Here is a 14,171-nt window from a genome sequence, read left to right on the forward strand (position 1 = left end):
AATTTAAATTATATTATAACCTGTCCCTGCTGCAGCATCAGTTTCAGGCTGTAATAAGTACGCATTTGTGATCAGTAATGGGTGGTGCTGCAGGAGAACTGTAGACAATAGAATAATGAGCTCAGCAATCAAACATAAGGTTAATATTTTTTTTTAAGTATTTATTTTTGCAATTTTTGAAAATTGTTTAACAATTACAATAAACAAAACCAAAGAACAAGATTGTCTGTTACATACTTTCTTCCCCACAATGCAGAAGTATTAAATAGCATCCATGGTAACGATCAGGATCTTATTGCGTTCCAATATTAACTAAGGGATATTGCGCAATAAATAACAGCAGGATACTGTAGCCAGACGTCTTGTTACGACACAAATAACTGGTGACACATAGACAATCAGTCACACACACACACATACATACCAGCACGCTCAGTCTCCTTCATTATGGTGAGAAGCAGATACCAGAGGTGTTTATAAGGCTGTATGGGGAGTCACGCACCATCTGGACCAGATGCGATCAAACTTCTGGGGACACTTCCTGTTGACATACAGGGATCGGTAGTGGGGAATGACACTGTTAATAAGTGGTATCCATCTTTTTAATGGAGGGGGATCCTGTTCCTTCCAGGTCATCATCACCACTTTCCGGGCATAGTATAAGACAAACCTAAAGAAAATTTTGTCATAGTGGCCATTGACAACTTCATTTATGATGCCGAGGAGACACACAGAAGGAGACAGTAAGCGTGGGAAATCAAAGTGTAGATTTAGGAACTCCAGCACTTCGGACCAGAAGACATGAACCCTGGGGCAGGACCAGACACAATGCAGGAAGGATCTGACTTCAGCCTTACAGGGAAAGCAAAGATCATTGGGCATTGCTCCCATGCGGAATAGTCTAGCAGGGGTGAAGTATACTTGATGGAGGAATTTAGACTGGATCAGGAAGTCTTTCGCACTCACTACAGATGTGAAGTAGGACAGTTCGACCTCCCTCCAGTCATCATCTGACAGGTCAGGGATATCCTGTCTCCAGCATTCACGGGCTCTATCAAACGGTCTGGACTTTTGCTCTTGTAGGAGAGCATAGCACTGAGTGAGTGGCTTAGGGAGGTCAAGGGTAATCATCAGAGTCTCCAGTTTGGAAAATTTCACTGTCAGGCTAAAGGAGCCGAATTGGGCTTTGAATGCGTGTCGCAATTGCGTGTAGTGGAAGTTGGCCGTATCGCGTACAGTATGTCTCTCCCTTATCTCGTTAAAGGGAGCTGACCTACAAATTTCCCCCCCGCTGCCCCCCACATTGTCCAGCCTGGGAGGGAGAGGAAGTGCGAAAGCCACGGATTGAGCCACAATGGAGTCCTAGGCGAGAGAGGGGGAGAGCTGCTCGGTTCTACCAGGGATTGTGCCCTATGCCAGCACACCGCTACCGTACGTAGGGGAAGTGGGGTGTCAGATGGGGACTTATACCTGTACAGCAGGTTTGTAAGGGCCTCGTAGGAACCTACCAGGGCTCCAGCCAGCGCAGTAGCTGCATTACCCATGTCTATGTCAATCCACCACTGGGCATATACTAGCTGGGAAGCCAGGTATTAAAGATACAGATCTGGGGCAGCCAGTCCACCCCTAGACTTGGGAGCTTGAGGCAGCGCTAAACTGAAGCGCGGAGCACCACCCTGCCAGTATAAGGACCTGAGAATGCTGTCTATGCGTTTAAACAAGCTCTTAGGAAGCAGTATAGGACAAGCATGGAAAAGGTATAGAAATTTGGGGAGGAAGATCATTTTGAATATGTTAATACCCCCGTACAGGGACAAGGGAAGAGTGGACCAGGCTTTTAAGCGAGATTCCGTTGCAGTGTAATGTTTAATTCCGTATATGCCTGAACCTTGCGTGACACCTGGACTCCTAGATATTTAAAAATGGACACTACCTGGACTGGGACAGGGAGGGAGTGTACCCCTGCATCTGATAAGGGAAAAAGGGCCGATTTATCCCAGTTGACCCGGAGACCCAAGAACCCCCCATAGCGTTCTATCAGGGAGAGAAGGGATTCCAGAGAGGGGCCCACATCTCTGAGGTATACAAGTGTATCATCAGCGTACAGGGATACCTTTTCAATGATAGAACCTCTAGAAATGCCCTTAATGCTATCGGAGTGACGGATCGCCACAGCGAGGGGCTCAATGGCAAGTGCGAAGAGAAGGGGAGATGGTAGGCAACCCTGTCTAGTGCCCCTGGCCATAGGGAGAGTGGGTGAGATATTAAGATTGGTCCTTACCCTAGCCTTAGGGTCGTTATACAATAACCTAACAAGTGCTGTGAAGTGAGGGCCAATGCCCAGCCTGGGCAAGAGGGTCCACAAATAGGGCAACTCCACAGAATCAAATGCCTTGCAATTGTCTAAGGATAATATAAACCCAGGGTCTGAAGACCTCTCTGCCTCTGCTATGTTCAGGTGTAGTCTTTGTATGTTTATGTCAGTTCCCCTCCCAGGCATAAAGCCTGTCTGATCCGGGTGAACCAAGGACAATATTACTTTGTTAAGCCTTGTTGTCAGAATTCTTGCTAGCATTTTAACATCCGAGTTTAGGAGGGAAATTGGACGGTAGGAGTCGGGAAGTAGCGGGTCCTTACCAGGCTTAGGAAGAACTACAATAAGGGCTTCACGCATGGAGTCAGGGAGGGAACCGCTGTCAAGCGCATCGGAATACAGGCTAAGGAGATGGGAGACCAGAGTCTCACAGTTATCCCTATACCACTCACCTCCCAGCCCATCAAGTCCAGGTGTCTTATCGGGGCAACGATTGGATGGCCAGTTCTACCTCCTCCGCCGAAAGCGGGGCATCAAGCTCTGATGACTGTACCGGTGTGAGCCTCCAAAGTGGAAGACTGTCAATGAATCTGGAAATCTCGACGGAAGAGGAGCGGACAATCTGGAGCTGTATAGAGAAGAATGGAATTCGTGAAAAACCATGTTTATGGCCCAGGGATCTGTGATCAAGGCTCCGCTACCGTCAAGGATAGAGGGGACGGAAGCACAGAGACGTTCGGCCCGCGAGAGATACGCAAGCAGCTTCCCATTTTTATCTCCAAATTCAAAGATCGACGCTTCCCTGGCTAGCAGGCGCTTGCTATTGCGCTCCTTGACTACAGCTAGATGGCTCCTCTGCACCTGAGCCCAAGTCATAAGGTTAATATTTGCTCCTGAATCCACCAGTCAAAGAATGAAGCTCCAAAAGTGTGGAATAGACCTTATTTATAAAACCTAACTTTTACTTTACTTGTTTAAAAATATAATCAAACATGTAAATGCTACACAGCCAGGAATTACTTTACTTTCCAAAGGAAACTGTACCATCAGTTGGTATGCCATGGACATGGGTTCCTGTGCACCAACCTAAGCAAATCTCTTCCTAGGCTTGTGGGAATAGTCCCTAGCCTTTACTAGGTGGACCTTTGGGTTTGCTTCATCAATGATGTTTTCATTATCTGGGAGGGAGCTACAGAACAATTTAACATATTAAATTTCACCTCTGAAATTCATGCATGCAAATCCCCTTTCCTGGATATCCTAATAAAAACAGCTGAAGGTGACATTGAGATGACTATCTTTAGAAAACTGACTGCAATTAACTTTCTCCTTAGATGGGGATCCAATTTCCCCCGCCACTCAAAAGGGCTATACCTTATGGACAGTACCTATGTATTTGTAGGAACTGTCCAAATGACACAGGAGCAGCCGACATGTTCATCATGGCTGTCACATGACACAGGTCAGTGAGGATGCTGGCAAACCAGAAGGGGCGGTGCCATGAGGCTGAACATCACCAAATGCATAATAACAATAATTACTTATTTATTTAGCGCACACAGATTACGCAGCGCTGCACAAAGCATGACAAATTGGTCCCTATCCCCAATGGGGCTCACAATCTAAATAACCTACCAGTATGTTTTGGAGTGTGGGAGAAAACCGGAGTAGATGTTGACCTAGATGGAACTTGAACCCAGGATTCCAGCGCTACAAGGCAGAAGTGCTACTCACTCAGCAATCGTGCTGCATAAGACATTTAAACAGTGCCCCATCATGGCCCACTGGTGCAACACTGCACAAACCAGCACAGTATTATTTATAGGCATCTGTTACTACATTTCAGTGCCCTAATCTCTAGGAATTAACCTTTCATGGTACCAGCTCCCCTGAAAAGCTAAACAATGTAAAACATATCATATGAAGCCCCTTGGACCACCAACATTACAGCATGGGCACAATAGAGCATCTTATTTAGGCTCAACATAAGCACACTGTTGCAATTGGGTTTTGATTTACCCCAACCCACATGTATCCTGCCCCCTTCCTCTCCACTACTTCTTTGAACCTTGAAGCCTATTTATACCCACCCAAGGTGTGGAGCTAACACAGGGATCGGATGGTGGTGTCTCCAAAGAGAAAATATTGGTCTGCAGCTGGGAAGGTGGTCCAGCTGGTTGTCTAGCATTTACACTTTTGATCATTTATATTCTTAAAGAAAAAAAGGAAACGTTATGTTATGTTTATGTTTTATACATAAATAAGATCTATTCCACACTTTCACGGGAGAACTGTAGCACCAGAGGTGGTGAGTATATGCTCTTCATTATTTTTAAAACCTCCCTAACCATATATAAAAAAGATATATACCACTGGACAACCCTTTTAATCATTGGATTTGATTAATTGTTGTATTATCATTAATTATTTTCTTGTATTTAGTTACCATGGTAGCACTTATAGCAATATATCAGTTAATTTCTACTGGTTATTTTACTTTCATAATCTTAATCTCTATTGTTTTTAAAGGGTCTGAAGCCCATGGACCACAATGGACTGTCTGATCCATATGTTAAATTACATTTACTTCCAGGAGCAAGTAAGGTAAGATTAGTGTGAGCATGTTATTAACTGTCTACCCCTGAAACCTCAATCACAGACTCCCTTGACTAATCATGTACATTTTAACATTATAAACGTTATGACTTAATCAGAACAGGCTGATACCAAAAGGCCTAGCCTAGGTAAAATCTGCTCTTTTTAGCTCCACTGAAGGCAATGTATGGTCTGATATGAGTTCCATCGGGTAAGAGTTTCTAAAACTTTAGAAGAGCAAAGAAATTGTCTTGCCATTGGATTTTTTATTCCTCCAAATATTGAAAAGTGCATTTTCTTTTATTTTTTTTAAGAGTAGTGTTCATAAGTCTATTTTTTCCCATAACTGATCCAGTAACTATTTTACTGTGAAAACCTTTTTGTTTTTCAGTGATGAAAGCAGAAAGCTTACTTATAACAGTATAGTATAGCGTAGTGTTGATATATACCTCTCCTCATTATCTATTTATACACTAAATGCAGTATCTAGGCTTCAATCTTGTTATGAATGAGGATGTTCACACCTCAAAAGGAAGAAAGAAAAATGTGTGACTCCCATGCTGTATCACGTTATATAGTGTGACCATCAGACAAAAGCTACTCTTGCATACAAACCCTTGCTGAAAGGTATTTTTTAATAAGTTACACATTTTCAAGTTAACTGCAGACCTAATTATAAAATGTACATCAAAAATTCCAAAAATAATTTATTCTAACATATGGAGAAGAAGTTACGAGACAAAACAAAGAGCCCTCTATACTTTATAGCGAGTATTCTCATGATCTTTTATCCTGGTGCCCTCATGTCAATGTATTGTTATGAATAATAGAAACAATAACAAAGTCATACTATATATGAGCATTCTAGCAGCGTGCCAGGGGGAAGGCTCGTAGAGCCATGGCAGTAAGTAATTTGCTTAACTGTGTATGCTTTAGATTTTGTGTTTAGAGACAGAGAGCCATAGGATTTTGAATTGATTTGTTTATTTCTGTAGATCTAGCAACCAGATAATAAACGTGTCTCTGTTACACATTAATATTTTTTATTTATTCATTGTGTGTACGCTTCAGTGTATTCAGTGTATCCATCTACCCAAAAATCTTACTCTCCTGCTATCATTGCAACCTCAAAATTTAGTTTTTTCTTCAAAATGGTTTAAAATTGATCTGCCCCAAGTCTTTTTGCCAACTCACTCGAAATCAATTAATCAATTCAGTCAACTGACTCCTTAGGTCTCTTTGACACTTGCATTGCAGATCACGTCAGAGTGCAATGCTTGAAAAACTGTAATTTTGCTAGGAGTCATTAGCGTTTTTGCTTTTTTCATGTGCGTGTTGTTTGCGTTTTTACTGCATTTTCGGTGCGTTTTTCATGCAGACGTTTCAAATCTCATGATTTTTAAGTGGTACCTACATGCGACTTCCTGCTTTTTTTCACATCACTTAGCAACTAGAGATGAGCGAGCACTAAAATGCTCGGGTACTCGTTATTCGAGACGAACTTTTCCCGATGCTCGAGTGCTCGTCTCGAATAACGAGCCCCATTGAAGTCAATGGGAGACTCGAGCATTTTTCAAGGGGACCAAGGCTCTGCACAGGGAAGCTTGGCCAAACACCTGGGAACCTCAGAAAAGGATGGAAACACCACAGAAATGGACAGGAAACAGCAGGGGCAGCATGCATGGATGCCTCTGAGGCTGCTTAAATGCACCATTATGCCAAAATTATGGGCAACAGCATGGCCATGACAGAGTGACCGAATGAGGCTAGATAGCATCTAAAACATCCAATAATTGACCCTGACACTATAGGGGACGGCATGCAGAGGCAGCGGCAGCAGTGGCAGGCTGAAATGATTTCCTATGTGAACAAAAGGTTGAAGGTATATTTAGTCGATAACACAGCATGGTGGCGACATAGTGACCAAGTTCCATAACGTATCTGGTGAAACACCCGAAAAATGAGCCTGACACAGCTCTTTTGATAAGGGGACGACATGTGGAGGCAGCCATGGAGACAACTTCCATGATTAAGAGCGACAGTATGGGGCATTCATATTGCGCTGCTATGATTGCAACTTCAGGTCTCCAGCATGGCGGCGACAGATGGGCCGAGTTCCACTATGTATCTGGTGAAACACCTGAAAATTCTGCCTGACACAGCTCGTTTGATAAGGGGATGATGTGCTGCATATGCTCTCGTGCTCCAGCGTCTGGGGTATAGAGAGTTGAAATGAGACATTGGTGGACGCTGTGGAGGATCGTGGAGGCAAAATGGACAGGAAACAGCAGGGGCAGCATGCATGGATGCCTCTGAGGCTGCCTAATCTTGGGATGGAGCTGGCGGTCCACCGCCAGGCGAGCTTTCGCCTGTCCAAGCCCCTGTCTCTCAGCTCCTCCCCACCCAAAATGGGCCTGGGGGCCAGAAGCGTTTACTTTGAAAAAATTATAATTTTCAAAGCAGGCCGGGTCGTTTGAATATTTCACCTAGGAATAATGGAATAGCATAGTGGTTCTATTTTTAATTGTTTTTACGGAAATGGTTCCATGATTAAGAGCGACAGTATGGGGCATCCATATTGCGCTGCTATGATTGCAACTTCAGGTCTCCAGCATGGCGGCGACAGATGGGCCGCGTTCCACTATGTATCTGGTGAAACACCTGAAAATTCTGCCTGACACAGCTCGTTTGATAAGGGGACGATGTATGGAGGCAGTGAAATAGTAGTAGATTAAAGGTGCTGCAGTTAAAACTATGTTAGTTGGATCTTGAGATGGAGCTGGCGCTCCGCTGCCAGGCGAGCTTTCGCCAATCCAAGCCCCTGTCTCTAGGCTACTCCCCAAACAGCACTTCTAAGAACCTTTTGTATAAGATCAAGTGTAGTAGCGTTCTTATAAGTTTAGGATATGGCGGGTGAGGGGAATGTAAACAGATGCGCAAGAAGCGCTGAAATAATATTGGTAAATGATAAAAGTTTGCCAGTATATTTTGTGGATTACACAGCAGGGTGGCGACAAAGTTAACAAGTTTGATGTGGAATGCCCTGTAATAGCTCTTGGGCGGTGTGCCTTTTATCGCTTAGGCTCAGCAGTTTGAGCACCGCCTGCTGTCGCTTAGCGACGTCACTGCTGCTGTGCCTAGAGCTACCGACAGATGGCGCCATGCCCACGGATGGTAATTCGGAGGAGGAGGAGGTATAGTAGGCCTTTGAGACCTGGACCGAGGTAGGCCCCGCAATCCTCGGCGTCGGCAGTATATGACCAGCCCCAGGGTCAGACTCGGTCCAAGCCTCCACCAAGTTAAGTGTAGTAGCGTTCTTATAAGTTTGGGATATGGCGGGTGAGGGGAATGTAAACAGATGCGCAAGAAGCGCTGAAATAATATCCGTAAATGGTAAAAGTTTGGCAGTATATTTTGTGGATTACACAGCAGTGTAATCAACAGATGCGCAAGAAGCGCTGAAATAATATCGGTAAATGATAAAAGTTTGCCAGTATATTTTGTGGATAACACAGCAGGGTGGCGACAAAGTTAACAACTTTGATGTGGAATCCATGAAAACAACCTAAATTTCTGCCTGACACACCTCGTTTGATAAGGGGACGATGTATGGAGGCAGCTATATGGACGACTTTTGGAGGTAGCAATGGAGACAACGTGTGGAGGCTGCTATGGAGACAATTTAATTTGGATAGTGCCTGTATGTGGCAGTCCAAAAAAGTTTTCAAACCAGAGGAGCAGGTAGGTGGCCCTCCAGAAAAATGAAATAGATTGAGTGCCTGTATGTGGCAGTCCAAAAAAGTTTTCAAACCAGAGGAGCAGGTAGGTGGCCCTCCAGAAAAATGAAATAGATTGAGTGCCTGTATGTGGCAGTCCAAAAAAGTTTTCAAACCAGAGGAGCAGGTAGGTGGCCCTCCAGAAAAATGAAATAGATTGAGTGCCTGTATGTGGCAGTCCAAAAAAGTTTTCAAACCAGAGGAGCAGGTAGGTGGCCCTCCAGAAAAATTGAATAGATTGAGTGCCTGTATGTGGCACTCCCAAAAATTGTTTAAAACAGAGGACCGGGTAGGTGGCCCTCCAGAAAAATTAAATGCATAAAGTACTATAGCTAGAGCCAGTGGGCCCTGTCAAAAAATAGCCAGTTTCCTCTGCTTTAGTGTACAAAGAGGAGGAGAAGGAGGAAAATGAGGAGGAGGAGTGGATCAATTATTCAGGTTGAGCTTCCTTCACCTGGTGGAGATTGGAAATTATGAGAAATCCAGGCTTTATTCATCTTAATAAGCGTCAGCCTATCAGCGCTGTCAGTCGACAGGCGTGTACGCTTATCGGTGATGATGCCACCAGCTGCACTGAAAACCCGCTCGGACAACACGCTAGCGGCAGGGCAGGCAAGAACCTCCAAGGCGTACAGCGCCAGTTCGTGCCACATGTCCAGCTTTGAAACCCAGTAGTTGTAGGGAGCTGTGTGATCATTTAGGACGATGGTATGATCAGCTACGTACTCCCTCACCATCTTTCTGTAAAGATCAGCCCTACTCTGCCGAGACTGGGGACAGGTGACAGTGTCTTGCTGGGGTGACATAAAGCTGGCAAAAGCCTTGTAAAGCGTACCCTTGCCAGTGCTGGACAAGCTGCCAGCTCGCCTACTCTCCCTCGCTACTTGTCCCAGAACTACGCACTCTGCCGCTAGCGCTGTCAGAAGGGAAATACTGTTACTTGTGCACCAGGGCCTGCTGGTATTCATGCATTCTCACACTCCTTTCCTCTCCAGGGATGAGAGTGGAAAGATTTTGCTTGTACCGTGGGTCCAGGAGAGTGAATACCCAGTAATCAGTTCTGGAATAAATTCTTTGAACACGAGGGTCACGGGATAGGCAGCCTAGCATGAAATCTGCCATATGCGCCAGAGTCCCAACTCTCAAGAATTCACTCCCCTCACTGGCCTGACTGTCCATCTCCTCCTCCTCCAACTCCTCTTCTTCTGCCCATACACGCTGAACAGTGAAGGTCTGAGCAATGCTCCCCTCTTGTGTCTCGCCAACATTCTCCTCCTCTTCCTCCTCATCCTCCTCCACCTCCTCCGATATGCGCTGAGAAACAGACCTGAGGGTGCTTTGGCTATCAACAAGGGAATCTTCTTCCCCCGTCTCTTGTGACGAGCGCAAAGCTTCCGACTTCATGCTGATCAGAGAGCTTTTCAACAGGCCAAGCAGCGGGATGGTGAGGCTGATGATGGCGGCATCGCCACTGACCATCTGTGTTGACTCCTCAAAGTTACTCAGCACCTGACAGATATCAGACATCCACGTCCACTCCTCATTGTAGACTTGAGGAAGCTGACTGACCTGACTACCAGTTCTGGTGGAAGTTGACATCTGGCAGTCTACAATCGCTCTGCGCTGCTGGTAAACTCTGGATAACATGGTTAATGTTGAATTCCACCTCGTGGGCACGTCGCACAACAGTCGGTGAGCGGGCAGTTGGAGGCGGCGCTGCGCTGCCCTGAGAGTGGCAGCATCTGTGCTGGACTTCCTGAAATGCGCACAGATGCGGCGCACCTTCGTGAGCAAATCAGACAGATTGGGGTATGTCTTGAGGAAACGCTGAACTATCAGATTTAACACATGGGCCAGGCATGGCACATGTGTCAGTCTGCCGAGTTGCAGAGCCGCCACCAGGTTACGGCCATTGTCACACACAACCATGCCTGGCTTCAGGTTCAGCGGTGCCAGCCACAGATCAGTCTGCGCCGTGATGCCCTGTAATAGTTCTTGGGCGGTGTGCCTTTTATCGCCTAGGCTCAGCAGTTTGAGCACCGCCTGCTGTCGCTTAGCGACGGCACTGCTGCTGTGCCTAGAGCTAGCGACTGATGGCGCCATGCCCACGGATGGTAGTTCGGAGGAGGAGGTGGAGGAGGGGTGGGAGGAGGAGGAGGCATAGTAGGCCTCAAACACCTGGACCGAGGTAGGCCCCGCAATCCTCGGCGTCGGCAGTATATGACCAGGCGCAGGGTCAGACTCGGTCCCAGCCTCCACCAAGTTAACCCAATGTGCGATATATAGTCGCCCTGCCAGGCAGCACTCGTCCACGTGTCCGTGGTCAGGTGGACCTTGTCAGAAACGGCGTTGGTCAGGGCACGGATGATGTTGTCTGACACGTGCTGGTGCAGGGCTGGGACGGCACATCGGGAAAAGTAGTGGCGGCTGGGGACCGAATACCGAGGAGCGGCCGCCGCCATGAGGTTGCGAAAGGCCTCGGTCTCTACTAGCCTATAGGGCAGCATCTCCAGGCTAAGCAATCTGGAGATGTGGACATTAAGGGCTTGGGCGTGCGGGTGGGTTGCACTATATTTCCGTTTCCGCTCCAGCGTCTGGGGTATGGAGAGCTGAACGCTGGTGGATGCTGTGGAGGATCGTGGAGGCGACGATGAGGTTTTTGTGCCAGGGTCCTGGGCAGGGGGCTGACTATCAGCTGACACAGGGGAAGGAGCAGTGGTGTGCACGGCCGGAGGTGAACGGGCTTGGTGCCACTGAGTGGGGTGTTTAGCATTCATATGCCTGCGCATACTGGTGGTAGTTAAGCTAGTAGTGGTGGAAACCCTGCTGATCCTGGTTTGGCAAAGGTTGCACACCACAGTCCGTCGGTCATCTGGTGTTTCCTTAAAGAACCTCCAGACTTCTGAAAATCTAGCCCTCGCCGCGGGAGCCCTCGCCACGGGAGCATCACTACGTGACACATTTGGCGCTGATGCACCTGCTCTGGCCCTGCCTCTCCATCTGGCCCCAACACTGCCTCTTCCAACCTGTTCTGGTCAAGGACTCTCCTCCGTCTCAGAAGCATTGTGTTCACCCGGCCTCTCAACCCAGCTTGGGTCTCTCACCTCATCATCCTCCGATCCCTCAGTCTGCTCCCCCCTCGGACTTCCTGCCCTGACAACAACTTCCCCACTGTCTGACAACCGTGTCTCCTCATCGTCGGACACCTCTTTACACACTTCTTCCACTACGTCAAGAAGGTCATCATCACCCACAGACTGCGACTGGTGGAAAACCTGGGCATCGGAAAATTGCTCAGCAGCAACCGGACAAGTGGTTTGTGACTGTGGGAAGGGTCCAGAAAACAGTTCCTCAGAGTATGCCGGTTCAAATGGCAAATTTTGCTGGGAGGGGGCAGACTGGGGGGGAGGAGGCTGAGGTGCAGGAGCTGGAGGAGTGCCGATTTCGGTGACATGGGTGGACTGCGTGGAAGACTGACTGGTGGACAAATTGCTCGAAGCATTGTCGGCAATCCACGACATCACCTGTTCGCACTGTTCTGGCCTCAACAGTGCTCTACCACGAGTCCCAGTAACTTCAGACATGAACCTAGGGAGTGTAGCTCTGCGGCGTTCCCCTGCTCCCTCATCAGCAGGTGGTGTCTCACCCCGCCCAGGACCACGGCCTCTGACCCCTGCAGTAGTTGGACGCCCACGTCCCCGCCCTCGTCCTCTACCCCTAGCCCTCGGTTTAAACATTTTGAAAATGAAAGTTATAACTTAAATTTTTTTTTTAACGTTTTTTTTGTGTTTTTTAGTTTTTAAAACCAAACGATGCTATCCTATTGCTATGGCTATTTTCTAGCCAAGTATGAAAGCACACTGCTATGCCAGATGAGATGACGCTGAGTTACGAAAAAATAAACGTAAAATAAAAAGTAAATGGCAGACTGTGCCTAATCGAAATCAAACCCCTAATAAATTTTCCCACTTCGGTCTTTGCGATGGATATGTGCGTCACTAAGCGCTAAACACAACGGTCGCAAGTCTCACTACAAATTCCTCACAATATGGTAGTAGATGCACTGCAGCAAGGACAGCCACCAGCAGATCAACCAGAAATAAAATATATAACGCTATTGTAGGCCTAAGTAAGCCGTTTGGATTCTCCTATGGCTATTTTCTAGCCAAGTATGAAAGCACACTGCTATGCCAGATGAGATGACGCTGAGTTATGAAAAAATAAACGTAAAATAAAAAGTAAATGGCAGACTGTGCCTAATTGAAATCAAACCTCTAATAAATTTTCCCACTTCGGTCTTTGCGATGGATATGTGCGTCACTAAGCGCTAAACACAATGGTCGCAAGTCTCACTACAAATTCCTTACAATATGGTAGTAGATGCACTGCAGCAAGGACAGCCACCAGCAGATCAACCAGAAATAAAATATATATAACGCTATTGTAGGCCTAAGTAAGCCGTATGGATTCTCCTATGGCTATTTTCTAGCCAAGTATGAAAGCACACTGCTATGCCAGATGAGATGACGCTGAGTTATGAAAAAATAAACGTAAAATAAAAAGTGAATGGCAGACCGTGCCTAATTGAAATCAAACCCCTAATAAATTTTCCCACTTCGGTCTTTGCGATGGATATGTGCGTCACTAAGCGCTAAACACAACGGTCGCAAGTCTCACTACAAATTCCTTACAATATGGTAGTAGATGCACTGCAGCAAGGACAGCCACCAGCAGATCAACCAGAAATAAAATATATATAACGCTATTGTAGGCCTAAGTAAGCCGTTTGGATTCTCCTATGGCTATTTTCTAGCCAAGTATGAAAGCACACTGCTATGCCAGATGAGATGACGCTGAGTTATGAAAAAATAAACGTAAAATAAAAAGTAAATGGCAGACTGTGCCTAATTGAAATCAAACCCCTAATAAATTTTCCCACTTCGGTCTTTGCGATGGATATGTGCGTCACTAAGCGCTAAACACAACGGTCGCAAGTCTCACTACAAATTCCTCACAATATGGTAGTAGATGCACTGCAGCAAGGACAGCCACCAGCAGATCAACCAGAAATAAAATATATATAACGCTATTGTAGGCCTAAGTAAGCCATTTGGATTCTCCTATGGCTATTTTCTAGCCAAGTATGAAAGCACACTGCTATGCCAGATGAGATGACGCTGAGTTATGAAAAAATAAACGTAAAATAAAAAGTAAATGGCAGACCATGCCTTATTGAAATCAAACCCCTAATAAATTTTCCCACTTCGGTCTTTGCGATGGATATGTGCGTCACTAAGCGCTAAACACAACGGTCGCAAGTCTCACTACAAATTCCTCACAATATGGTAGTAGATGCACTGCAGCAAGGACAGCCACCAGCAGATCAACCAGAAATAAAATATATATAACGCTATTGTAGGCCTAAGTAAGCCGTTTGGATTCTCCTATGGCTATTTTCTAGCCAAGTATGAAAGCACACTGCTATG

General features: G+C 46.2%; 1 protein-coding gene across 3 annotated transcripts in view; it reads left to right on the forward strand.

Annotated features, from left to right (window-relative positions):
* The window catches only part of DOC2B (double C2 domain beta), a 452,434-nt gene that overhangs the window by 239,066 nt on the left and 199,197 nt on the right, over window positions 1-14,171 (forward strand). For all 3 annotated transcript variants that reach the window (XM_072136265.1, XM_072136266.1, XM_072136267.1), the window contains one exon: window positions 4,844-4,918. In XM_072136265.1, coding sequence (XP_071992366.1) covers window positions 4,844-4,918 — 75 coding nt within the window. The remainder of the gene's footprint in view (window positions 1-4,843; window positions 4,919-14,171) is intronic.

Source organism: Engystomops pustulosus, chromosome 2, assembly GCF_040894005.1.
Source record: "Engystomops pustulosus chromosome 2, aEngPut4.maternal, whole genome shotgun sequence".
Classification (NCBI taxonomy): Eukaryota; Metazoa; Chordata; class Amphibia; order Anura; family Leptodactylidae; genus Engystomops; species Engystomops pustulosus.